Here is a 27993-nt window from a genome sequence, read left to right on the forward strand (position 1 = left end):
GACCACACAGATCTTGAACTTGCAATAAAAAAAAAATCCCCACCACCAGTCCTGTCTAGCCCTGAGTTCCTGAGTAAGAAGGGTAAACTATACCAACCAAGATGTACCACTTAGAGAAATTTTAAAAAAGGCAAGTTTCAGAAGGGTGTGACCTATGGTCCCAGTTTCTTGTTAGTTTTTTCAATTAATTGTGGTTTTGTGAACAGTTTTTAAACTCAGGAAAATTGTAAAACAACCTATATTTTATTCTCTGAAGGACTTCCAGTTCCTTTTGCCTTCTTTCTTTTTCTTGTTTAGAAAATTATTTGAAGTTTTTACAAGGCATACATACACATTTTGCCTTATTTCTTCATCTTTGAGAGAGCACTGATAATGTCCACCAGGCACAGTCATAATGACGATTTGATAAGATAGTGCATGAAGACCAGGCGTGGTGGTGTATACTCTGGAGACAGAGCTAGGCAGGTCTCTGTGAGTTCAAGGCCAGCCATTCTTAATTAAAAAAAAAAAAAAAAAGCCGGGCATGGTGGTGCACGCCTTTAATCCCAACACTCGGGAGGCAGAGGCAGGCGGATTTCTGAGTTCGAGGCCAGCCTGGTCTACAAAGTGAGTTCCAGGACAGCCAGGACTACACAGAGAAACCCTGTCTCAAAAACACCAAAAAAAAAAAAAAAAAGGCATCAAAAAGATCAAATTATTTATGTGTATACACACACACATACATACACACACACACACACACATACACACATGGGTGTGGGTATCTATGCCCTTGTGGGGGCCCAAAGAGAGTACTGGGTGTCTTTCTCCACTTTTTCCTTTAGAAACAGGGTCTCTCCCTGGAACTGGGGCTCTCATTTTCACGGCTAGGCTGGAGGCCAGCAAGCCTCCACAGTCCCTTATGTCTGCCCGCCTCAGAGCTGAGGTTATGCTTGTTTATAGGGACATCCAGCTTTATACATGGGTGCTAGGGCCCAAACTCTGATCTTCATGATTATGGAGCAAGCAGTCTTAACTACTGTGCCATCTCTCCAGCCTCAAGATTGTATTATATATATAAACATATAAATATATAAAATTATTTATATAGAATGTATAGTACATTGATTTTTATTATATTTATATATAATATAAATACATTTTATATAATATATTATTTATATATAATACATACATATATTATATATTATGCAATATATAATATATTATACAAGGTATAATATATATTTATATAATAGTTAAATATAAATTTTTACTTATATATTGTATAAATATAAAATATATTTTTTACATATTTATATTATATAATGAATGAGAAGCAGTCTCTCTGTGCCCTCTCATACACCCCTTGTTCAATCTGAAATGTCTTCAGGCACTCACATTAGCTGCCTTTTCTCCCTCCAGCGTTTGTTCAGATGTCATGTCTCAGTTTTTGTCTGCTTTCCTAACAAAGTGTCACGAACTGGGTGGCTTTGAAAGGACTTAGTTCTCATAGTTCTGGTGCCCAGAAAGTTAAAAATACAGGCTCGGCTGTAGCACAGATTTTAGGATCAAAGACCGGGTCCGTGTCCCCCCCCCCCCCCGTCCCCCGTCCCCCGTCCCCGGTCCCCCGTCCCCCGTCCCCCCCCCCCCCGCAGCTCTGTTGAGCTAAGTTCCATCCTCTATGGTATAATAATAATAATTAATAAGCAGAGAAAGGAGATTTGTTCAGCGTAGCCATCTTGAAAAGAGGAATGAATTTTTCTAAAGACCCAGTGGCCCACAGATCTGCTCTCTTGACATGAGGTTAAGGTTTAAGTAGACGGCAAGATGTGTGCCTAAGTAAGCACCTCCCGGTCAATCGTGGTCCAGGACATCATTGGCCCTCACTGCCTCAACTCCAGCCTTTTCCTGCAAGTGTTCTAAGTTGTCAGAAATTAGTGAACTCTCTTCCCAGGAGAGAACTTCCTCTTATGGCTGACACCAGATCCCAACCTCCCCGCAGCACGAGGTTGCCAGGGAAATACCAATTCCCTGGGAACCATTGTGTCAGTAGTCTGATAGCAAAGGAAGAGACACACAGGAGTGTCCCTCTTTAGGATATACATTCCTTCCTACACCAGGGCAGTCACACCAGGAGATTCTTAAAAGCCTCACCTTCCAAGCCAGGCAAGTGGTGGCAGTGCACACCTTCAATCCCAGCACTTGGGAGGCAGAGGCAGGCGGATTTCTGAGTTCAAGGCCGGCCTGGTCTACAGAGTGAGTTCCAGAACAGCCAGGGTTACACAGAGAAACCCTGTCTCACGCGGGGACGTGGCAGGGGCGTGGTGGGGGAGCCTCATCTCCCAACACACTGGGGATTGGGTTTCAGCTTACAACATTCAGACCAGAGTAGTCAGCTTCTTAGAGAGGCTTCTCTGACTGCCCTCAAAATAGCATTGAACAGCCGGGTGTGGTGGTGCACGCCTTTAATTCCAGCACTTGTGAGGCAGAGGCAGGCGAATTTCTGAGTTCGAGGCCAAGCCTGGTCTACAAAGTGAGTCCCAGGCAGTCAGGGCTACACAGAGAAACCCTGTCTCAAAAAAAAAAAAATTTCATCAATTAATGCAATTAATGACTTGTCTGTCTCTCCTTCCATTAAAACATACGCTTGATAGATGGGAGGAGAGATTATCATCTGTCTTATTTATTATGATATCTTTAGAGCGCAAAATAACATTTGGCTCATAGCCCATACGCAATAAACATTTACTGCGGGCAATATCAATTAGGGCCAGCCACCTTCAGGCAAGCCCATTCTTGGAGAAAAACTGAGGAAACAGAGAGATACAGTCTCAAATGGAAACCCAACCAAGGAGGTTTGAGCAGCCAACATGGGGACCCAGAACAAAGTCCTGGTACCTGACTCCCACAGATGCATCTGATAACATCTTTATACTGATGCCTACGAAATATCCCTTCCAGGCCAGGCCTCTGTCCTAAACTCCTACGTGATTTCCCAAGGACATTTCCACATGTCTATCCCATAGGTGTCTCTAACTGAAAAGCATGGATGGAGACTGTAAGTTCTAACCTGTGATTGAGGCTTACAAAACTATAGATGAGAAAACAGAATGCAATAACCACACTGTGAGGATCTGACCCAGAGAAGGAAGACATCTTTCACATTATAAACCAGTACACATGGGCTAGAGAGATGACTCAGCAGTTAAGAGCATTGGCTGCTCTTGCAGAGGACCCAAGTTCAGCGTCTAACAGGCACATAGAGGCTCACAGGCATCTGTAACTTGGGTTTCAGAGGTTCCAGTGAAACTCTTCTGGCCTCAGTGGGCACCAGGCACATACACGGTACACATACATATGTGCAGGTATTCATACACACAAATAAAAATAAATGAATCTCTAAAATAAAACTGTATACAAATGTCTATTCATCATAACCAAAAAGACTGGACATACTCTAGATGTCCTTTGACAACATGAGTAATTCATAGGATATCTTTGAAAATGTGAAATGTAGACATAAAGAAAACGTACCCCTGGTTAATGGTTGAGGGACACGAGAAGCCAGGGGAGTGTTAGCATGTAAGGGGCAATGCAAGGCAATGCAAGGGGTTCATATGGTAGAACTGGGCTGCATCATGGCTGCTTGTGGATGCACATGTGTGTGAAGAAACACATACATGCCAACACATAGAGATCTCACTAAAACCATTAACTTAAAAATATCAATATTGTGACTATGCTATATTGTGCTTTATTTTTATAAGATTTTATAAGCAAGGAAAAACAAATAAAGATTACACAAGTCTTTCTGTATTATTCTTTGGGGTTGCACATTAGTAGTTATTCTAAAACCATACATTTAAGGGTAGGCATGTTTGTGTGTGCTTGTGTTCCAGCATTCACAGGTGCACCTGTGTGTTGAGGTCAGAGGTCAATGTCAAATGTCTTCCTCAATTGCTTCTTCACCTCATTTTCTTTGAGACAGGCTCTCTCACTGAGCCTGGAGCTCACCAGTTGGCTAGACTGAACAAGCCACAGGTATCCTGCCTCTACTTCCTCGGAGCTGGGATTACAAGCATGGACCACCACGTCTCAGCTTCTTGTGTTTGTACAGCAAGCACTATACTAGCTGACCCACTGCCCCATCACCATTAAAAGTATAGATTCTAGCTGCAATACCATTACTTTAGGTGACTTTTTTTTTTTTTTTTCCGAGACAGGGTTTCTCTGTATAGTCCTGGCTGTCCTGGAACTCACTCTGTAGACCAGGCTGGCCTCGAACTCAAAATTCTGCCTGCCTCTGCCTCCCAAGTGCTAGGATTAAAGGCGTGTGCCACCACTGCCCAACTTTAGGTGACATTTTTATACTCTGTATATGAACATACATAAAATTATTAGCAGTTATTGGTTGCAGGTAATGGACATACTATATTTGTGGGTATACCTGAATTTTGATATTTTCTAACATTGTTCAAATTCCTTACTACAAATATATATTCAGCTGGATTTATAACTATAATGAATGAAATATTATCTTGAAGATTTATTTATTTTATGTATGTGAGTACACTGTCACTGTCTTCAGACACACCAGAAGAGGGCATCAGATCCCATTATAGATGGTTGTGAGTCACCATGTAGTTGCTGGGAATTGAACTCAGGACTTCTAGAAAAGCAGGCAGTGGGGCTGGAGAGATGGTTCAGTGGTTAAGAGCACTGATTGCTCTTCCAAAGGTCCTGAGTTCAATTCCCAGCAACCACGTGGTAGCTCACAACCATCTGTAATGTGATCTGACACCCTCTTCTGGTGTGTCTGAAGACAACTACAATGTACTCATATACATAAAATAAATAAATCTTTAAAAAAAGAAAAGAAAAGAAAAGCAGGCAGTGCTCTTAACTGCTGAGCCATCTTTCCAGCCCATGAATGAAATATTTAATAGCATCTTCATATCCTACAACAGCTATATGTCTGTTTTTCTTTCTTTCTTGAGACAGGGTCTCAGTATGTGGTTCAGGCTGGCCCAGAACTCCATATATAAAACAGTCAGTTCTTGAACTGGCAACGATCCTCCTGCCTCTGCCTCCTGAGTACTCGGATTACGGATGTACACCATCATGCCTGACTGGACCAGCCATCTCTTAGTGCTAACACATTCAAAGCTCTTAACTAACCCCCACCCCCAAAATTTTTACACATAAACAGCTGATGAACTAAAACTTTCCCTTTTTCTGTGTATGTCTCTATATGTATTTATAACGGCATGGGAAACTGAACAGGAAACTTCATTCACGACAGGCAAGTGCCCTACTGCCAACCTACAGCCCCCAAGCCTCATGCTGGAACCTGGTAGGAACCTTTGTCTGGCTACTACTAATGCAGAAAGCAAAGCTCTTTCTTTCAGATCACAGACTGTTAAAACTTCCTGAGAAGCGTCAGGTCAGAGTAGGAATTTGCCACCCTCTTAATTACCCTGCCTTCCACCCCTAAGGCAGGGATCACCATTTGCAGAGGGCAGCAGGCCACCAATAAAGGTGATAGGCTAGCCTTGGAGGCTATGAGTTTATGAGCCTATAAAATGCATCACTTTCGCTACAGAAACAACTCGCATCTCCTAAGTTAATAACTAGGGAGGCCTTTGCAAGAGCCAACTGTAGGAGCACACGGGGAACCAAGCCTATCTCCCAGCCTCTGCAAGAAGCTGGGCAGGGGTGTCCCACAATGTCCCTTCTCACTCCTTCTCCAGGAATCCCTCTTTAATGTCCCAGTCCTGAGGTTCTGCTCTTCACGCCCCGCCCACTGTGTCAAGAGCCACTCTGCTTATCCTCGAGAAAGTTTCTGTCCCCTTGTATCAGGATCTGGGACAGTGGCCCCTATCTATCAAATTCATGTGAGGGAATGTAAAGGAGTTATCCAGCCTCCACGTTCCCAACCTCACCCCAGCTTGCTCTGTGCCTTCAGGACCTCCCTCTGCAGCTATCTTGCTGCCAGCCTAGAGAGAGAGAGAGAGAAAGAGAGAGAGAGAGAGAGAGAGAGAGAGAGAGAGAGAGAAGACATAGAAATGCCGGGTATGTTGGCACACTGTATCCCCAGCCATCAGGAGGCTGAGGAAGATGATGTTATAGTTTGAGGCTAGCCTGAGCTACACACACACACACACACACACACACACACACACACACATACACACACACACACCAGGCCAAAGAAAGAAAAAGAGGAGAGAAGGGGAGAGGAGGGGAATGAGGACTGGGTGGGAGAGGAAGGGAGAAACCCACTTGCAAGCCTTCCTAAGAGTGGCCTCTTGAGCAAAGAGCCCAAAGTCAAGTTCACTGGATCCTCTTCCTGTCACTTCACAGCCTGAGGACACGCCTCCCAGAGCACTTTTACAGTAACCTTACATAGCACTGTCTTCAGTGTAGGACACTACATAATTGACTGAGGGCCCAAATAAATAAAACAAGAGAAAACTCTCACTCCCCCGCCATCCCTCTCTCCTTCTCCATCCTTCTGTCTCTCCCTCCCTCCCTCCCCTTCTCTCCTTTTCTCCCTCTCTCTCCTGCCTGCAGCATTTGGCCTTCAGAGTCCTGGGCTCTCGAGCCTTTAGACCCCAGAGCTTACACCAGTGTCTCCCCAAGTTCTTAGACACCACCACCACCACCACTCCCGCCTTGAACTGACATTTACTTCAGTGACTCCTCTGGCTCAGAGGTCTTTAGATCAGAACTGAATCCATGCTATTGACACCCCAGGGTCTTGAACAGGGAAACACCCTTGTCATGGGATTTCTCAGCCTTCATAATCATGTGAGCCACATCTCCTAGTAAGTCATTCACTTGCCCATTTATCTATCTATAAGGTTATTTACCCATCCACTCACGAGCCAGAACTCTAATTTTAGGCCTCCACACTTTAACAGATGAAATGGCTAAAATCCAATCAGAGAAAGATGGCTCAGCTATTAAGAGCACTTGCTGCTCTTGCAGAGGACCTGGGTTCAGTTGCTGGCCCCTTCATGTTGGCTCACAATTGTCCAGGGAATCTGATACCCTCTTCTGGCATCTGCCAGACATAAATTCAGGCAAAATACCCATACACATGAAATTGTGAGAAGAAATGTTAATTTTTCTTACAAACCAGGACCAAAGGACATTGAACCGAAGCAGCCCTCTGAGTTAGTCTAGAACGGGGATCTTGAAAGCCTTCCTGACAGGAAGGTGGTATCTGGATCAAGTAGGAGGGTGGTGAAACCAGGAAAGAAGCACAGGATTTCAGGGCAGCGCTCAGCAATGCAGGGATGCGGTCATAGGCCACAGGGCATACGTGGGAGGGGGTGGGCTTTTAAAGCTTCATGCAGAGGCCAGAGCACTGGATCGCCCCTGGAGTTGGAGTTGCAGGCAGTTGTGAGCTACCTTCGGTTCCCTATCCTTTGGAAGAACAATTTGAGCTCCTAGCCTCTGAGCTGTCTCTCCAGCCCTTGTAGGGTGGGGGTAGGGCAGGAGCTATGTTACATGGAAGCAGAGATGAAGTTCAAAGGATAGTGGTCATATGGATATTGTTAGGACCCCTGGAAGTCCCTACCATTCAGGAGCAGAGCCACTGGCCTTGATGCTGAGGAATTGCCTAAAGATCTCTTTTTCAATAAAGAAACCAGGCTACTGCAAGAGTTACATTTCTTCTGTGGAAGTCAAAGTATGGAAGGAAGCACGCATGTGTGTGTGTGTGTGTGTGTGTGTGTGTGTGTGTGTGTGTGTGTGTGTGTGTGTGTGAAGTAGGCAGGGGAATGGCAACTAAATTAAAGGCTGAGACCTGTCAGAGGTCAAAGTTTGCAAACCTCCACATTCCTCACAGGTCAAGGACAAGGCTCTCCAAGACAAAGGTTCACAGTTTCAGTACCCGTTCTGCACCCAGTAGCCCCAGCAGCAGGTACAGAGGTTTAAGCAGAGCCAGGAGAAGGACCATAGATGCAGGCCCGGGACCACCTGGAAACCCACAACGAAGGCCGCCCGAGAGTCAGAAGGGATAGGTCATGACCCAAGCAGAGCGTGGAAGTAAAAAGATACTTTTAAAACTTGCCTCCAAGGGGGTAAGGTGTAGCTGCTCTTTGGACCTGGTACAAGCCTTTGAGAGAGGCCCTGCTGCCATTCCTGTCCTCAGCACTCTTTTCTGTATCGGTCTGGCAATTCACTACAGTGTCTTACAAAGCTCCAGCTCCTTTAGCCAGCCATATCCCTGATAGTTTAGAGGGGAGCTGGTAACTGGGTCCCCACTGGTCCCCACTCCTGTACCTTAAGCATCAGATCTGTTTTCTGTCAGGAGCAAGAGCCTCATTTCTAAGCTCAGGTTAGCCACCAACTTCATTTTTTTTTTCTTTCTGGGCTACCTGATTGCTGCGACTACAGCTATGATCCACCATTCCCACTGAACAGTTTTCATTTTGTTTAAAATCCACAATCTACCAAAACCATTTGAAAGATGACACCAGGACTCGCTAGAGTCAAATTTAAGGTACCCTGTTGCATACTTTAGAAAGGGGCTCCTTTCTAGCCAGTCACAGTCACCGTGAGGTAGATCCCGGATTGGAATCCAACTTCTGGTGCTACCAAAGTCGTGGCTGCAGCTGCTACCTCAAGTGACCTCCGTTTAACCTCTGTGGAGGGGCGGGGGCGAGGATGGTGAAGCAGCTCACCTCAGGTCAGACTGCAGGAGGCACCCTCCCTCCTATTCACAGGCTGAGCCTCTCCCCTTCCAAGGGGCTTTTGCTTGCTTTCCTTTCTCTACAAGAGTGCGCTCCTAGTGTGCCAGTTTGATATGGTGGCGCTCGTAGTGTGCCAAACTGATGTGGTGGTGTCAGGACCATTGCAGATATCTCAAGATGCGAGGGAAAAAAGTGGTTTAAAGATAATAGCACATCTGATTTGAGGCGGAAAATGAGTTGTAGTCCCTCAACCTGGAGAAAACTTGTTGCTTACTACAAACAACTCAACACATCCTCTCTCTCTCTCTCTTTTCTTCTCTGCATTTTAAGTCCACCTTTAAGGTTCTCTTCTCTGCTTTTTTAGTTGGGAATCCCCTATTCCCCTCTCCTATTTTGTACCTATTCCCTCTCACATCTTCATTTTTCTCTTTCTTTTCCTTGAAACAGGGGACTGCTACTGGGACCTTGAAGATGGCTCCTCTATATCTCAAGAGAAAGTTATAGGTGGCATTGCCCTGGTTGAGGGGTGTAAGAACTGGCGCTAGCCGCCTGGATGGGGTGAAAAGGTCATCTTGCTCCTTCCACACCCTCTTGCAACCTGTGGCAAGTTGTTACAATGTTTTCACCAATGTCCACGCTCCCCATTGGCGCCCCACCATGCATCCCCATTGGTCATGGTGGCAGTGACAGGGCTGTGATTGGTTCGCAGCCTGGGGTACCAGGTCAGTTTTTTACCTGAGGCAAGAGCCTCTCTTCTTATTCTGCGACGGGCAGTCGTGAGTGACTGACTCGTCAGGGCTTCGTGCAGTTTCCTGCGTGTTCCACAAGTGTCGAAGGTGCATGGTTCACCGTGGTGGCCTTAAAGGTAAGTACTCTCCTACCGTTTGTGTTCTGAGAGTAAAAGTGGGTGCTTGTGAATGCATGCCCTGTCAGTGGATATTTAATCTGTTTGCACAAGTTTGTGTGTATGTGTGTGTGTGTGTGTGTGTGTGTGTGTCACCGGCGACTTAAGTGCGTGTGGGTCACCCGTGACTCCTAGAGTGTATGGGGAGGGTCAGCCGCGACTCCTAGAGTGTGTATGTGTATCGCCGTAACTCCCAGAGAGTGTGTGGGTCAGCCGCGACTCCTAGAGCTTCTGTGTGGATCACCTGTGACTCCTTGAACTTGTGTGAGGGTCATCTGCGACTCCTAGAGCGTGCGTGGGGATCACCCGGGACTCCTAGAGCTTGCGTGGGGATCACCCGGGACTCCTAGAGCATGCGTGGAGATCACCCGGGACTCCTAGAGCGTGCGTGGGGATCACCCGGGACTCCTAGAGCGTGCGTGGGGATCACCCGGGACTCCTAGAGCTTGCGTGGGGATCACCCGGGACTCCTAGAGCGTGCGTGGGGATCACCCGGGACTCCTAGAGCGTGCGTGGGGATCACCCGGGACTCCTAGAGCTTGCGTGGGGATCACCCGGGACTCCTAGAGCGTGCGTGGGGATCACCCGGGACTCCTAGAGCGTGCGTGGGGATCACCCGGGACTCCTAGAGCGTGCGTGGGGATCACCCGGGACTCCTAGAGCGTGTGTGTAGGGGTTACCCGGGACTCCTAGAGAGTGTGTAAGTCACCAGTGACTGCTAGATTGTGCTTGTGGATCAACCACGACTCCTAGAGAAGGGGGTGTTACCCGCTACTCCTAGAGGATGTGTGTGGGTCACCTGCGACTCCTAGAGGATCCGTGCATCACCCGCGACTCCTAGAAAACGTGTGGTGGTCAGCTGCGACCCCTACAGCATTTGTGGGTCACTTGAGACTCCTAGAGAACGGGGGGGGGGGGAAGGGAGTGGAGAGCGGAGTCAGGGGGGAAGTCACCTGCGACTCCTAGAGGATCTGTGCTGTGTGTCCTCCTCGACTCCTAGAGCATGCATGTGTGGGTCACTTGCGACTCCTAGAGGATGTGTGGGTCACTTGCGACTCCTAGAGGATGTGTGGTTCACTTGCGACTCCTAGAGGATGTGTGGGTCACTTGCAGCTCCTAGAGGATGGGGCGGGGGTCACCAGCGACTCCTAGAGGATCTGTGCATCACCCGCGACTCCTAGAGGATGTGTGTGTGTGGGGGGGGGGTCACTTGCGACTCCTTCGGGTCACTTGAGACTCCTAGAGAATGGGGGGGGGTCACTTGCGACACCTAGAGGATGCGTGTGGGGGTCACCAGCGACTCCTAGATGATGTGTGGGAGTTGCCTACGGCTCCTAAAGGATCTGTATGTCACCTGCGACTCCTAGAGTATGGGGGGGGTCACCCCGACTCCTCGAGGATGTGTGTGGATCACTTGTGACTCCTAAAGGATGTGTGCTGGTCACCTGCGACTCCTAGAGGATATGTGGGGTGCCTGGGACTCCTAGAGAATGTGTGGGGGTCACCTGCAATCCCTAGAGGATGTGTGTGTTGGGCCACCAGGAACTCTTAGAGGATGTGTGTGTCACCCACGACTCCTAGAACATGCGTGGGTCACTTGTGACTCCTAGAGGATGTGTGGGCCACCCGGAACTTATAGAGCATGTGTGTGTCACCTGCGACTCCTAGAGCGCATGTGTGTGGGTCACCTCTTACTCCTAGAGGATGTGTGTGTGGATCACCCACGACTCCTAGAGCCTGTGTGGGTCACCTGCAACTCCTAGAATGTGGGGGAGAGGGTCAACCATCGACTCCTAGAGGATATGTGTTTTACTCACGACTTCTAGAGAGTGTGTGGGTCACCCATGACTCCGTGTGTGTGTGTGTGTGTGTGTGTGTGTGTGTGTGTGGTGTGTGTGTGTGAGAGAGAGAGAGAGAGAGAGGGAGAGAGAGAGAGAGAGAGAGAGCAGGGATTCCTAGAGCATGTGTATTTATATCACCCACAACTCTTTCATGTTTGATAGTGATATTGGATTTTTACATAATCATAATCATTTTTACACAATCATAAGCATAAGGAATGGAAGAAAGCCCAAGTACAGCATATTGCTCCTTTCTACCTACCACTTGCTAATAAGAAGGCTCACATGCAAGGGGTTTTCAGAGATACTTAAAAATTTTGAAAGTTTTCTGAAACCTAGAAAAAAATAAGATCACTTATTTTTATTTAATCTAGGGAAATAAAAGAAAGTAATTAATTTAGTTCAGTTGGCTTCTCCATTAGTTTTGCTTGTTGGATCGAGACAGGTGTCTTTCACCACATCTAGCTTTGGGGAACTTTACAAAATGTTAGTTCCGAGTTGGTATTAAGTGGAGTTTGTATAGAAAAAATATCTTTGGCTATAAAAATGTGGTCTGGGTTGGGCAGTGACGGACACACTAATAATCCCAGCACTAGGGAGGCAGAGACAGGCAGTTCTCTGTGAGTTTGAGGCCATCCTGGTCTACAGGGTGAGTTCCAGGACAGCCAGAGCTACAGAGTGAAGTCAAGTCTCAAAAAAGGGGCAGGGGACAAGAGAAAAGCCTGTTTTAGACCTTGGCCTAGTGGTATACATTAGTCACTCCAGCACTGAGAAAAGCCTGTTTTAGACCTTGGCCTAGTGGTATACATTAGTCACTCCAGCACTGAGAAAAGCCTGTTTTAGACCTTGGCCTAGTGGTATACATTAGTCACTCCAGCACTGAGAAAAGCCTGTTTTAGACCTTGGCCTAGTGGTATACATTAGTCACTCCAGCACTGAGGAGGCTGAGGCAGAAGGGTTCATGTGTTCAAGGCCAGCCAGGGCTACATAATGAGACTGTAATCAAGCCAAGTGAGAGCATTTAGCTTGCAGTCTACTGAAGGGCTTTTTGCCTCCTCGTTACAGGTAGAAAAATTAAGATCTAGAGAATTCTTGGCCCATTTTGGTCGTATGGCTGGCTAAATGAGCTAGCAATGTGACTCTGGCCTTATACGCACCCAGAAGCTGGCCTGCCATTCCTTACATAGCATGACCATGTGTTGTATCATCTCTGAAACACCTTACTCATCCACCACCTAGATTTCTCTTTTCTTTCTTTTTTTCTGTCTTTTATTTTAGGTAAAATCTTGATATACTAGGTAACACTACCTGTAATTAAGTTTTAATTGTTTTTTTTTCATTTATCATACAAAATAATGAATTCATGGCATATTTATGTTGCTTTTGCTTTATTTTGTTTGCTTGGTGTTTTCTTTGTCTTTTTCTTTTCTTTTTGTTGTTGTTGTTAGTTGGTTTTGTTTTTTCTTTTTATTGTTTTTTGGTGGTGATGATTGGTTTTGGTTGTGGTTTTGGTATTTTTTTTTGTTTTGGGTTGTTGGTTTGTTTTTGTTTTTGTTTGGGTTTTTGGTTGTTTGTTTTTGAGAGGGGCTGTTGATGCGTTTGTTTGAGGTGGTCTCATGTATGTGAGCTCAGTCTTGAGCTTGCTGTGTAGGTAAAGATGATCGTGAACTTTGGATACCCTGCTTCTCAAGCGCCACCTGCCTGGTTTTCTGGTTCTGTGGCGTTGGGGACTGAAGCCAGTGCTTCGTCCACGCTAGCTAGGCAAGCAGTCTGCCAGCTGATCTACGTAGCCAACCCAAGTCTGGAAATTTCTGAGACAGAATCTCGCTTCTTAGTCTAGACTGGCCTGGAAATCTGGGCAATCTTTCTGCCTCTGCCTACCAAACACTGGGATTGCAGTGGTGAGCCGTTATTCTCTCTCAGAGAAAAATATCTTCAGTTAGGGATAGTAACACAAACCTCTAATTCGACTACTTGGGAGGCCAAAACGGGAGGATCCTGAGTTTAAGGATAGGCCAAGGTACAGTCTTGAGACTCGAAAACAAAACCACCACCACCACCACCACAGCAACAACAACAACAACAACAACAGCAACAACAAAATCAGTACTTTTCTTCAAACTGGTATCTCCATCCTGAGTTCCCTGCATCCTGGCTCATCTGGGTGCGTACATTCAGTCCTCTGGCCGTGCCAGTTTCTTCGAGTGAGCATGGGACTTTGCTGCCCCTGTAGCATCTCTCTCTTCTTTTCTTAGTCAGCAGATGCACAGTATTGGTTCCCATGGCTCTTTAGTGCATCTCTAATTGGTCGCCTCTCACTGTGCCTGTTAAGAACTGAATTGGTGAAATAGTGAATGCTTGGAATACAAACAGTTCTGTATGGTTAGGGAGAACTAAAATGCTGATTCTTCTACGCTCTGCTCTGTGTTTTCCTCTTAAGTCTCATTGCCCTTGCCTTCATCAATCACCTCTGCTGTTCCTTCTAACCTGGGATCTTTGTCTTAGCAGGGCTGTCAATGGGATTCTTTGTTTCAATTTGAAAAGGCAGTGCAGACAAGGGTGTTGGCCTGAGCCACATCTACCTGCAGATGCCTGCATTTTGCCACATGATTGGAAGAATGCCAGCAACGCCTGTGAGATGGAGCCTCACCAAGGGTCTCGTGGGCAGATCTGGATTTGAGGCCAGCCGAAGCAAAGCAAAAGAAACAGAGAACAAGCCAGCTCTAGATGGGTAGAAACCAGGGCTGAGGACAGATATGTGATGTTCTAGGTGACAAAAATGACGAGGCTGCCGCATGGGGGTCAGGGGGCAGAATAGGGAACATTTCTCCCATTAGAGAACCATGCAAGGGATGGGCTTGCGTGCCTAAAATCCCGGCTCTCTGGAAGCTGAGTAAGGAGGAGAGTTCCGGGTCGGCCTGGGCTACTCAGCAGACTCATGGGCCTGGGGTCGGGGCTAGAGGAAGCATATCTTCAGAACTTCCTGGAGTTTTTAAGAGTGTTGCAAGCTGATGTGCTCTTCCTAGTGTTGGAATCCCAGGGTATACAGACTCTCTACAGACCTGACTCGTTAAGCTGCTGAGGGCAGATTTCTTCATACATCTTAATCTATGAGGGTTTTTAAAGAAAAGGGTTTGTTCTGTTGTAACACTTTAGGCACAGCCAGGAAGTGCTGTATCATCAAGATACACCCCTAGCTAAAATATTCTAATATATGTGTTTGTAGAGGTGGGGGGGGGGACAGTAAGTGAAAATGTGTGCCCACTAGTGCCCCTAGAACCAAGAGCTTTGGATGCCCCCTGGAGCTGGAGTTAGAGGAGGTTATAAGCTGCCTAATGAGAATGCTGGGACTTGAACTTGGGTCCTTAGCAAGAGCAGCAAGCACTCTTAACTACTGAGCCAACTCTCCCGCCCCTAAAACAGTTTTGTTTTGTTTTGTTTTTTAAACTTCACTTCTTAGTTGGTGGGCACAGACACACACTTGTAATGCCAGGATTCAGGACGGTTTGGCAAGAACATCTTGAGTTCATGGCTGTCTTCGGCTGCATGATAAGAACCTGTCCTACACATACACAACCACTTATTGACCTTAAGTTTACACTGTAGTAGGTCCCCCACTCACTGTGTGCTAGGTCACCCATTCTTAGCACAGCGCTAACTTCAGTCCTGCCTTCCCTTTTCCCATCCCGAGGAGATTCTGGAGGTATTTTTCCAGGGTGAGGCCGCGCCACACAATCACAGTTACTATTGACCTGGATCCAAGTGCATTGCTGTTCAGTCTGGGAAGCTCAGAGAGCAAGATGCGCTCACCATGCAAGCTTTACAATCTGAGCTCTTCCCTGGGGTCCTGAAGAGGTGAAAGGAGAGAACTCGTTCTGTATGGCTATCCCCTGACCTTCACGCATGCGCGCCCCCCACCCACACAAATTAATAATGCTAAATAAAAACATCCAGCCTGGCCTTATGTTCTGGCATATCCCTTTAGTTTCAGCACTCCGATAGCAGGGATGGATGAGTTCCAGACCAGCTAGATCTATATAGGGAGTTCCAAAGCAGGCCCTTAAAAAGGTTGGTCAGAAAAAGATAGACCTAGGCCCCTGTAAGGGACAACAGCAAATCCAGGTCAATAATAATAATTAGGAGAGACGATCTTTGGGAAGTTGCAGAAGATCTTTGCTGGTGATGACAAGGGGGCAGCTTGCAGGAGGCCACTGAAAATCACTCAACTGTCCTTTGCCATCTGCCAGCCTTTACCCTCCTCCCCGGGGCAGAGTCTCCAAGTTTCCTCCTTAGCTCCTGACCTGGGAGAACCTAAGGCTGATGGAAGGAGATCAAGGCCACAATGCCAGGTAGCCCGTGGGGTTGCTCTGTTGCTAGTCTCACTCCTTAAGCTGGGCAGCGAAGACTGACAACCACAGTGAGAGCAAGTTAGGAGACAGTCTCCCCCCTGTGGTGGAGACAAGAACTGCACATTTCTCCAGGGCTCCCACCAGCCAAGCAGTTTTCTTGGCCATGGGCATTGGGAAAGCTTCAGATTCCCTACCAGTCAAGAGGGTTTGGGTACAGTCTTTCATGACTCACCGGACAACTGGAAATCCACTGTAAATGGTTTGTAATTTTAGGAGCCAAGCTCCAGTAGGAGATTTGGGGTTACCTGTGGTTTATTGTGGGTCTTGGTCATATTCACTGCCTTGCGGGCTACGTCCTTTCTGTTTGCTCTGTCTGCCTTCCTCAATGTTGTATCTCTATTATGCAAGGCTAAAGGGGGGTATATTATGTTGTAGATTATAATGGCCACCCCTGGAGAAGGCAACCAACCCAGTGATGATGGGGCACCCCAGCCATTGGCGCAGCTGCAGAAGCTTGAGCCTCGGGTGGTCCGCAGACGCCTGTCACAGGCCCGCCATCGAGCCACCCTGGTAGGGCTCTTCAACAACCTAAGGAAGGCAGTTTACTCCCAGTCTGATATCACAGCCTCAAAGGTACAGGGACTTGGGGATAGTGAAACATGTCTCCACATGATAGGACTGTAAAGTAAGGACTGGCCAAGAGCTGCCAGCCCTGCTGCCCATAGGAAAACTGTCAAAGCCCGGCTTCTCTGCCAGCATCCTAGCAGCCTGACCTGAGAGAGGAAATTATGGGCTGGAGGGAGATCATGTGGTTACTTGGTGGGCAAGAGTCATCCCCCAATGGATGCTCTGGGACCCTGTATATCTATCTACACACACACACACACACACACACACACACACACACACACACACACACACCATATACATATGTACAATACCAATACTAGAAGTGAATACACACTTGGCACTCATATGCAGGCTCAGTATGCCTGTATCTCAAGGCACACATTTATCTTTTCCTACCCTTTTTGTTTCTTGTTGATGCTGATGTTTGAGGCAGTCTCCATGTAGCCCAGGCTGGCCTAGAACTTTCCAGAGAATAGACCCTCCTTGAAATCACACCCTCCTGCCTTTGCCTCCCCGGGTGCTAGGATGATGTTAATCGCACCAAAGAAAGTAAAGGCCATCACCCCAGATTCTTTGGTCAAATTAAACAAGCTTTATTTTCTATCTGTTAGGGCTGTCTCCCCCAAAAGTGAGGTTTGGAAATACAGCATTGAACACAGGAGAGGGAGGGTAGAGTTTATACAGTCCAGACTAGGGAGGTTTCAAGGGGATTTCCAGAGGAACTTTGGTTACATCGGAACTTGGCCGAACATTTTTAAATTATTTGGCAGAGCATCTAATCAGAGTATAATCAAGGTGTGAGTCCAACTCCACGGGAAGGGGAAGATGTCAAATTTCAGAAACAGGTTAAAGCACAGTCAAGTTGAATTGTTCAGGAAGTAGAAATGAACTTGTTCTGACCTATGACAAAATGGCTTAAAATGGAGTCAGGTTGGTCCATCAGATGACAGGTGTGTACCACACAGCTCTTTCTCTTCTCGGTTATCTTTTTTAGCTGCTAATTAACAATACATTAATGAATTAATTATTGTCCAGAGACTGGAGAAAGGCCTGGTAAGTGGGGTGTTGGTAGAAGAAATCAAGTTAATAATGGTGAGAGCGTTACAGGCAGGCACAGTGGAGAGTCCCTGTATTTCCTCATGTCTTAACAGAGGCTGGAGGAGGAGAGGAAGGCAGAGAGGAGAGGGGAGGGGAGACACTTACCCTCTGGTAGAAGGCAAGGCCAAAAAAGTTCCCACTCCAAGCCTGACTCTTCTCACATCTCCCTGCCTGAGCTCTTTATGCCCGGGAACCCGTTCCCAGCTGGTTGGTTTCCTTCCGAGGATGGCGCCTTCAGCAAAGCAACAACCAGAGCCTTTTACTTTTCTGTGACTAGAATTGCCAGAGGATTCCCAGTTTGGGGTGAGGTAGGAAGACACCTTAGAAGAGCTCCTGAGTAGGCCTAGGCTTCTGTGGAAATTTGAGAAGGGTAGCTCCTGACCATTTGGTACAGGGCTCCAACTGATACCTGTACTGTTTCCAGCTGCAGGAGTCCCCCCCACAGACCCCCTACCTGCCCTTGGAAAAGGTGAGGGGCTGGTGAGTAGCGAAGGAAAGCCAAGTTTGGGATTGCAGGGTGAAAGAGTGGGGTCCCTACTGAGAAACAGAGCTCAGAAGAGAAAATTTCACGCCTCTGCTGGCTTCCGGCATCTTTCACCCATCCCCGCCGTCCCTTGGCTTGTAGTGATGGCGGGAAATTCCGAATTCAAATCCACAGAACATTTGCTATTTTTAGATATGTTTAGATAACATAAAATATTTTAATTATTTTCTTCTTTTTTGTCTTAAACAGGGTCTCGTGTATCTCAAGGTTGACCTTGAACTCAATATGCAACTGACATTGAACTCCCGAGATCCTCTGCCTCTACCTACTGTGTTCTGGGATTATAGGCATATGCCTGTAGCTAGCTACATAGCGAGCTATATACCTAGCTACACAGAGTCTATGAATTCAGCAAATAAACATTTTGAGAAAAAGATACTGAGTTGCACATGGTCACAACGTGAGCAGAAGTCTAGTGGGCCTTTGTGCAAACCTGGGGTTGACATTCAGTCTGCTGATCCCCCGTGTCATAGTGCCCCACCCGCAAGCAGCCTGTGCACACATCTGTGACGCTACAGCTGCTGCCGCTGGGGTCGTTTTCTCAACACATCTTATTCCCACTTTGGTATTTCAGTGAGCTTCCATTTATAGAATGCAAACATGTCCCCATACATTCTGTGCACTGAGACCAACTTCCTATCCATTCCACAGACAAGGCCAAGGATGGGACTTGCGGGGGGGGGGGGGGTGTCGGGGGGCAGGGAGTATGGCCTCAGTGTGACAGGGGTTTCCTGGGCCCATAGAGAAAAGGGTTCCAGCAGCAGTGAAAGACTGTCTTTTCAACAATGTCTGTCTGTGTCCTCAGTGGCAGGTACTGAATAGGACAAAGATTCATATTCAGGAACAGGAAGAAAGCCTGGATAAGTTGCTGAAGCTCAAAGGCAAGAGACCCCTCCCTAGAGACGGCTGCCTTGGGCTTTCCAGGGAAGGCAGAGATGCATGTTAGGAACCTACCGTGTGTCTGGCCCTGTGCTTCAGCCATAGCTGGTCCCCCACCCCAGGGAATTTGCACCCTGGCAGCATGGGCAAGGGTCCCCAGACTCTGTGGGTTCAATGGGTTCCCTAATGGGACACAGCTAAAGGCATCGGACCTCAGCTTTAGGGCCCAGAGAGGAAGTAGACTAGTACTTGACCTGACTCTCTCCTCATGCCTTGGAGGAGAAGTGGGAAATGGCTCTGCATGCTCTAAAGCTGGGAGGGTCTGGGATTTCTGTGCCTCCTCCTGGGGTCCCTGAACTAGACAGGCAGGAGAGACCCAAAGGTCTATTGTTTTTTGGTTTTTTGGTTTTTTCTCTCTTTATGACTCTTGCTCTCCTGTCCCCGATAGCATCCTTCAACCTGCAAGATGGGAATCCCAACAGCTTAGAGGAGGTCAAGGAAGAATATGCCAGAATGTATTCCGAGAATGACAGGTGAGACCTGGCAGATACTGGAGCCTGGAGCCTGCAGCGCTGTGTGACAGCAGCCTCCAGGGAGCAAGGCCATCAGGGTTGCTCTCACTACTTACAGCTGTCCCATTCCTTACAGCCTTAACCTTCCTTCATCCTCATGACCTGCCTTGGGTAGTCTTCCTAAATGATGCGTGCTTATTACAGAATTTAGAAAAAAATGTGGGACTGTGTATCATCTCACCTCTCTGAAAATTCACGTTAACTCTGATGGATGTCCACCCATCTGATAACTTTATGGTTTTCACACTACTTTAGAGAGTGTTTACCCATATATCTTGGCAAGTGTGTACACATGTGTGTTATGCTTGTATACATATGTGTGTGTGTATGTATATATACATATTATTATAGTATTATTATATAGTTTATATATTATATATTATATATTATATATTATATATTATATATTATATAGTATTATGTGGAAGACTATGCTGACATTGTAGTCAAGTTTGAACAGGGAGACTGGTTTGGGAAATGTCTTTCTATGTTTGCCCCACTCTTAGTCACTTTCCTCACCACTGTGACCCAGGCACCCGAGAGACCCCACAAAGGAGGGAGCACGGTTTTGCTCACAGTTGCAGAGTTCAGTCCATAGTTGCTTAGCTCCACCGGCTTGAGCAGGATATCATGGCAGCAGAAATGTGGAAGGGGAGGGCTCTTCAGCTCACAGAAGACAGGGAGCAGAGAGAGGGATAAGAAGGGGTCAGGGACAAAGCCCCACCCCAGTGACCTATGTCGTCTAGCTAGGATTTACAATCTTATGTGTCCAGGGTGTTCCAAAATAGTGCCACCAACAGAACAAAGCCCTCACACATGAGACTTTTCGGGGGAAGGGGGACTTCACATGTAAACTCTAAGTGAAGTCAAGTCTACATTTAAGTTTTTCACTGCTGGTGTTTTGTGTGCATGGAGTGTGGGTATATTCTCTGCCTGTGTTGTGGTCAGAAGATGACATAATGCCCCTTTCTCATGCATGGAACCTGCAGGCCCCAGACTACATCTTGTACTTGAGGGGCAACCGTCAAGCCCTTGTCTCCACTGGACCCATGGCATGTCAGTCTCTAATGGCATGATATAGGTCCAGGTGGGCCTCTGATGAGACCCAGAATGCAAGTCACGTCTTCCCCCACATCAGAGAGGGCTGTGATCGATTGGCTGTTATAGCCCACCAAAATCTATGACGTTACGGTATTGGTCAGGTTTTTTTTTTTTTTCTTTTTGGTATGAACGCTTAGAACGTTCATTTTGTTCTCTGTACATTTTTCCTCTGGTTTCCAGAATTTTATTTTATTTCTTAAGTTAAATGCTTAAAGTTATTTATTTTTATTTTATGTGGATGGGTGTTTTGCCTGCACGTGCCTGTAGTAGACTTGGCGACTGGATGCTGGATCTCCAGGAATGGAGTTATAGATGGTTATGAACAGCTATGTAGGTTCTGAGAATTGAACTTAGGTCCTCTTGGAAGAGCAGCCAGTGCTCTCTTAAACACAGAGTCACCTCTCCAGCCCTGTTTTCTAAACTTTTAAGTAACAAATATGTATTATAGCCTTTGTGAAATAATTTTTGAATATATTAAATATATATTAATACTTAATATTAACTAAATTAAAAATATATTAAATATTAACTATATTATAGCCTAGTGGAAATTTTTGTTAAAAATCAAGTTACACCATGTGAAGACGTTAAAAAAAATGTGTCAAAAAGAAACCACCTCCAGTCTCCCTTCATACAGACTTTATCACTTTCTTGTTCACAGAGAAATCAAATGAGATAAACACATGCTTTTTCTTCTATAGCCTGTAGATATGGTAAATTGACTGCCTTCCAAACAATGCACCAGCAATCTTATATTTGTCAGAGCCACTTGGTTATTATCTATATATTTGCATTACATAGCTAGTAAAATTGTATTATGAATTTCAGTGTGTGCACTCACTGGTGAGATTTGCCAAGCACCCTCTTGATTCTGTGTCCCCCCCCCCCAGTGTATTCCTAAACAGTTTTCTTCAGGACAGTCCCCCTGAGTGGTTCCCCTCTGAGGCTGTTGGACCAGATGCTGAAGAAGAAGGAGAAGAAGAAGGAGAAGAAGAAGGAGAAGAAGGAGAAGAAGAAGAGGAAGGAGACGAAGAAGGAGAAGAAGAAGAAGAAAACGGTGAAGAGAGAGAGGTAGAGGAGTACCAGGAAGAGGAAGAAGAAGAAGAGGAGGAGGAGAAAAAAGTCGATCTCTCCCACTCCTCCTCCACTCTGTTGCCGGACCTCATGGAATTTGAACGGTAAGAACAACTGGGTGGGATGCTTTGTGTGCGCAGGGGGATTCTATTGGCAAAGGGACAGACACTCCAGCTGGCCTGGATGGCAGCCTCCAAGCAGGCATGATTCAACCCAGGTTCCAAATCACCAAACTAACGGATTTCCATATAGGAAGCACCCCAATGGAGACCAGCTAAGGGCCTAGGCAAGCAATGTTAAAGTTACATTTGTAGAGCAAATATAGTTTTTATTTAGAATGGGTGATTATCTGGGGGTCCCTGGGGGAGGAGCAGTTGCTGGCAGTTGTTTTTCATACTCCTTCGACCACACACTCATCTCAGAAATCTACTTTTGGAAATTGAGATCCGGGCCACAACTGCTCTTATGTAAAGAGAGTGCCTGGCTTGCTCAAACTTCTAATGCCTCCTCCACAGACTTAAGACCCTCTAGCAGCCATATTGGCTTCCAGAGGCATGGAGGATCACTCCGTACGGAGCTGAGTCTTTCAAGCCTGAAATTAAAGCAGGACTGTAGCAGGCCTGGTATTTTATAGTCTCAGAATATACCCATGGTGAGGAGGGCTAGAGCAGCCGTGCCTCGAACAAGGCAGGGAGCTTTGGGAACAGAAGAAATGAGAGAGGCACAAATCCACGTCCCCCGTGGCCCTCAAGATGACTGCTGCATCCATAAGGCCAGGGGAAGGCAGACACAAAACTATGTTGTTGATAAACCAAGGGACAGTGGCCACGGCAGTGAGCTGTGGTCTGATCTTAAGCATCTGACTGCGTGTCTGAGGGACAAACCATGTCTGTTGCAGGTATCTCAACTTTTACAAGCAGACCATGGACCTCCTGACCATGAACAGCATCATCTCTGCACATGAAGTGACACTTCCTATTGTCTCTGCCGCCATCTCCCACCTGTGGCAGACTCTCTCTGAGGAGAAAAAGGCCAGACTCCTGCAGGTGTGGGAACAGCAGCACAGCGCCTTCGCAGACCTCACCGAGGCCTGTCTAGAGCTGGCCGGGGTGGAGGGCAGCATGAAGGACAGCGGCGTGGACAGCCAGGGAGCGAGCTGCTCGCTGGAGTCCACCCCAGAAGAGGTGAGCAGCCCCCGTTGGGATGGCCCTTTGCCTTGAGCAGACCCTGTGAGATGGCCCTTCGCCTTGACTTCCTCAGTGTCCCTCAGCAGGTGACTCCTGAGAGGGCTTTGTGTATGTGAGGAGAATGAGTGGCCTCCCAATCTGAGGTACAAATCAATTTTCTTTGAATACTTAGCGTTGTGTTCGAACACAAACTCAGAAGAAAGCAGGTTCAAAACTATCTAAACAACGAATGTATTCTCATGCTACTGATCATTGTAATTCTTCTTTTTGTAATTCTTATCTTACAACATGATGAAGGAAATGCCTGCAGAGAAGTAGGTCACTGTGTCGGCCATGCGTCTCTCTGGCCAGAGAGTTACTCCGTGGTTCTTAATTACCTATTCCTGGTTCAGAACTCCCACGGTGTACACAAAGTTCTTTTATGAAGCAGATGACTGTTAATACTATCAACATATTTGAGTTTAATTCACTCATATACATACATACATACATACATACATACATACATACATACATACAAACAAACATACATACATACATACATACATACATACATACACATGAGTACGGGTGCCTACAGAGACCAAAGGACACCAGATCCCCTAGAGCTGGAACTAGAAGTAGTTGTGAACTGACCAGTGTAGGTTCAAGGAACCGAACTTGGGTCTTTCCCAAGAGTCCTATGCACTCTTAGCTGCTGGGCCATCTCTCCAATCCCTGAAGCCCAAGTCAAAGATATTAAAGAGTTTTGGAATGGACAGACGTTTGACTGTGGCTGTTGTGACTTGTTTTATAAAAGAGAGTTTGAAAGAAGTTCTTTGCTGGTCTTGCCAGTGAATGAGCAGGCACTGGGAGCCAGCCCTCCTCGCCTCACCCTGATGCAGCTCTTCGGGATGAGATGTGCTTGTGGGTTGCAGACTTGACTATAACTCCGCCTGGAGAGCTTTGGATTGCCCTTTTCTGGTTGTAAATTGAGGCTTAGCTTTTTTAGGGGTGGGGATAGCAGACCCCAGCTCTTTCTCCTCCTTTTAGTAAGTCCCTGGGACAGTCACTGATCAGAGACCATGAGTTTGGTGCTAGATATGACATGTGTGCCCTTCAGATGTCCAGGATGCTAAGAGAGAGCCTGTTTGCCTCCCTTGGTGCAGTAGCCCTGGGCATGCAGCTGACTGCAGTGTTAGCTCTGACACAGGTAATGGTGTCCCTTCTTTCAGATCCTTTTTGAAGATGCTTTTGACGTGGCAAGTTTCCTGGACAAGAGTGAGGCCCAGCATATGTCTAACATCAGGTAAGGAAGGTGGCATAGGGAAGTGTGTACGTATGTTCGTGGGTGTGAGATTACATCTGGGTGAGGGTGTGGTATACATGTGTCCATATGTGAAGTCGTGTGAGTGTGTATATGGGTGTGAGAAGGCTGTGTTAGGATGAATGTGACTGTGCATGTGAGTGAGTGTGCACAAGTGCCTCATTCCTGGGGTGTTTGCAGTTACTCTTCTGTATCCCACAGATATACACATAACCCTAGATACATACATAACCCCAGATGCACACATAACCCCAGATACACACATAACCCCAGATACACACATAACCCCACATGCACACATAACCCCACATGCACACATAACCCCACATGCACACATAACCCCACATGCACACATAACCCCACATGCACACATAACCCCACATGCACACATAACCCCAGACACACACATAACCCCACATGCACACATAACCCTAGATACATACATAACCCCAGATGCACACATAACCCCAGATACACACATAACCCCAGATACACACATAACCCCAGACACACACATAACCCCAGATGCACACATAACCCCACAGGAGGAAATTCATCCTTCCTGGCCCAGCGCCGGCGCATACCCAGTTATACGCTCAGGGTTCTAAGAACATGTCTCTTACTTGCCTAGTTTCCCCAGTGTGCCTTGGTCCTACTCATGCCTGCTCGGGGCAGTCACAGACCTACTACTGACCGATCCTACACGACACAACTGAGAAACAACAGACGCTTATTGCCCAAGGTTCTGGAGATTGGACACTCAAGGTCAAGGCAGAGACAAAGTCTGGGAGAGACCAGTTCCCTGTAGATAGCACCTTCTTTGTAACCAGATCTCTGTAGAGCATCTTTTATAAGAGTCCTGATACCCTTCTATCATTCTGGGGGTTAGCTACATCTTCCATCATTTATTTTATATGAATATAAGTCTTGTGGGGGAATCACTGAGCTTTGGTCCATAAGGCAGGCAGTAGCAGCCAATCTGGTGGGCGCACAGAACCAACACAGGGCTATGCTTTGAGTTGAAGGGATCTCTAAGCTGTGCAAAGTGGGGAACTGACAGGGAAAGAAAAGCAAAGGATGGCTGTCTGCACCACAGTGGCAAGATGTGAAGTGGGATCTAGAAAGACTTTTTAGAAAGATTTATTTACTTATTTTATGTATGAGTGCTCTGCCTGCACGTACATTTGTATGCCAGAAGAGGGCATCAGATCACATTATAGATGGTTAAGAGCCACCGTGCAGTTGTGAGGAATTGAACTCAAGACCTCTGGAAGCGCTCTTAAGCCCCAAGCTACCTCTCCAGCCCCGGGACCTGAAAAGATTTAAAGCAAGAAACATCAAGGGGGACTTTCCCAGAGTGAGACCGTCCAGAACTGAAGCTCTGCAGGTGCTTTTTGAGAGACTGTGGTCTTGGCTGACATATGCCTGACATGTAAGGTTTTTGCCATGGGACTGAAGGACTTCCAGGTCCTTGTCATCAGAGTGAAGGGTCCTCTTAGTGGTAGTCCAGGAAGCTGCGACCTGGGTGGCTTCAAGCAGAACTTCAAGCTGCCTGAACACTACCTTAGTTCTGCCACTCCACGTCGGGGATTGCCTGGAAACAATGCAGTGGGAGCCCTTCCCACCTATGTGTGGGGGATGATATTGCAGCAAATGGCTAGAACCCCACATTCCTACTTCTGCACTGGGTTTAGCTTGTAAGAACAACGTAGTCGAGAAGTTGTCAGAGTACATTTGTGAGACAGCGCTAGGAACTCCTCATTCTGCTGGAAAGACAAGGAGAAACCTATTAAAGATTTATCTTCCTGCCTTTTGTATAAAAGGATTCCTGGGCTACCTGGAACCCCTTCCATGAAGGGGCAAAGGTAGGTCTGCCTTATGATACTCAGCCTCTGGACTACAAGGCACTAGCTGCACAGGGATGCCCATAAAGATAGAGAGGAAGAAGAAGCCCACCCACAAAATACAACTACTATTTGCTGAGTGCCACGGGAAGAGCACTGAGTGGAGACTGAATGAACCCACACTGTGTATGGACACCCTGAGCTGCCTCAGATGGCTCCAAACCATGAGCCCTGCTGCAGAAGACCGAGAGTAAGAGGGGGCTCCCATCTCTTCACTCAGGAGGTCTCAGCTTAGAATACTACATCAAGACACAAGAGACAGGCTTGCCATAGTCACTTCTTCCAGATATGGCATTGCAGTGAGGTGGTGCACACTTCCCAGGAACAGCCCGGGGCTACTTGACAATTCAGCTGGGTGCTTAAAGTTTGCACAGTGAGCTGGTGTTTAGGGCGTGGGTGGTAGCAAGCCCAAGTGAGGGGTCAGGTTCTAAATGGTTTCTATTTCTTTTGTCAGCGCTATGTTTGCCACCTGCAACTCAGAAAATCCAGAGGAGAAATTTCAGCTCTACATACAGATCATTGAGTTTTTCAAAAGCCTTGGCTGTGTTAACACTCCATTAAACCAGGTAAGATAGAGTGGCGACAGCAAAATCTCCACCAACACTGTTAGTGGGGAGGGCACTCTGGCAGGCCCTGACTCTGCCCACCTCAGAGAGCTTTCAGGCTCCCTGGTTTGCTTCATAGTTGTTCAGCTTTAGTCTAGCTAGCACCTTCTGTACAATGGAGGATACCGGGGAAACTGAAGAAAGAGACAGGGGGATTTCCCCCAGGACAGATCTGCACAGGAACCCTTTGTAGCAAGGTCAGATCCTGAGGGGCTGGCTCCTAGCAGGCACTCATAAACATTGTGTGAGCTATTTGGTCTTCTGTGAGTCTTTCGTGGTATTTCTGGTCAGGTTTTGAAGGCTAACTTCTCTCTGAAAGCTCTCACTGTAGCTGGTGGAGAAGTAAGTCATAGGATCCTGGTTAGGAAGTCACTTCTGAACTCTCATGGGGGTGGGGGGTGCTGAGACTGCACCACCAGGGGACAGGCCCTTTCAGATGCACCGCCATGGTTTTTCTCAGTTAACCTAGCAAGATAAAGCTGTTTGTTTAAAATGGTAACATAGTAGTGGCAAACAATTTTTCAGCGAGGGCGCCATTTCCACGGGCAGAGGTGTCCTTTGACCCCTTTCTCACTGGTTTCTCATTTCTCCCTGCTGACACCACTTTCATTTCCTCTCAGGGACAGTGTCTGTCTCTGCACACAGTCATGGTATGTAGATGGGCATTTAGACAAAGCCTTAAGATTTTCCGTCTCTTATGGATGCACAGAAACTCCAAGCACTGGGCAGAAGCCAATTCTTTGCTGCCCTTCCTGAAAGTCAGAGAAGGTTGTATCGAACTGGATGGAAATCCCCAGGACTCCTGCCTGGCCTGAAGCTGCAGGCCAAGCTGGAGTGTGAAGCCCACCTGGGATGCTGGGACCCAGAAGACCTGCCTGGAAACTGCTAATTCTCAGCCTCTTGTTTCCTGGTCTGCAGGAACCAGAGCCCCCAGATGATGATGATGCAATGTTGCTGAAGTGCCTGGAGACCTTTGACGATCTGTAAAGCAGGAGGGCCGGAGAAGGAGGAGATTAAATGGGGGAGGGGCGGGTTCAAGTTTGAATACCAGTAGCTAGAGTTATACTGCCTTGTCTTTCAAGACTCATTGAGAAAGGCTGCTTCCAAAAGCCTTCTTGATGTTCTTAGTTTCTGTTACTATAAAGTTTTAAGAGCAATGATTTTTTTGGTGTCCTGGCAGTGGTTTTTGGGGCTTGTCGAATACAAGGGACGAGTCTGCTGCAGGACACACATCCACTATGTCCCTGCTCAGTGGTGGAGGGTGCGATACCATGAGTAGCCAAAGCCTAGGCCATGAGCTTTTCAAGAAGACGAT

The 27993-nt window shown here is 47.0% G+C and overlaps 1 protein-coding gene across 3 annotated transcripts; it reads left to right on the forward strand.

The window, feature by feature from the left end:
- Window positions 1–8657: 8657 nt before the first annotated feature.
- On the forward strand, window positions 8658–27839 carry Stra8 (stimulated by retinoic acid gene 8). Of its 3 annotated transcripts, XM_011241270.1 has the most exons (10): window positions 8658–8680; window positions 9132–9549; window positions 16214–16411; window positions 18856–18931; window positions 19378–19462; window positions 21493–21780; window positions 22575–22860; window positions 24078–24151; window positions 26528–26639; window positions 27597–27839. In XM_011241270.1, the coding sequence occupies exons 3-10, from the start codon at window positions 16220–16222 to the stop codon at window positions 27663–27665; spliced, it is 1182 nt and encodes a 393-aa protein (XP_011239572.1). In that variant the 5' UTR covers window positions 8658–8680; window positions 9132–9549; window positions 16214–16219; the 3' UTR covers window positions 27666–27839. The 3 variants fall into 3 exon arrangements, with proteins under 3 accessions (XP_011239572.1, XP_006505892.1, NP_033318.1); XM_006505829.2 differs by lacking the exon at window positions 8658–8680 and having other exon boundaries at window positions 9436–9549; window positions 16214–16348; NM_009292.2 differs by lacking the exon at window positions 8658–8680 and having other exon boundaries at window positions 9443–9549.
- The last annotated feature ends 154 nt before the right edge of the window (window positions 27840–27993 follow it).

This window comes from Mus musculus, chromosome 6 (genome assembly GCF_000001635.26).
Source record: "Mus musculus strain C57BL/6J chromosome 6, GRCm38.p6 C57BL/6J".
Taxonomy (NCBI): Eukaryota; Metazoa; Chordata; class Mammalia; order Rodentia; family Muridae; genus Mus; species Mus musculus.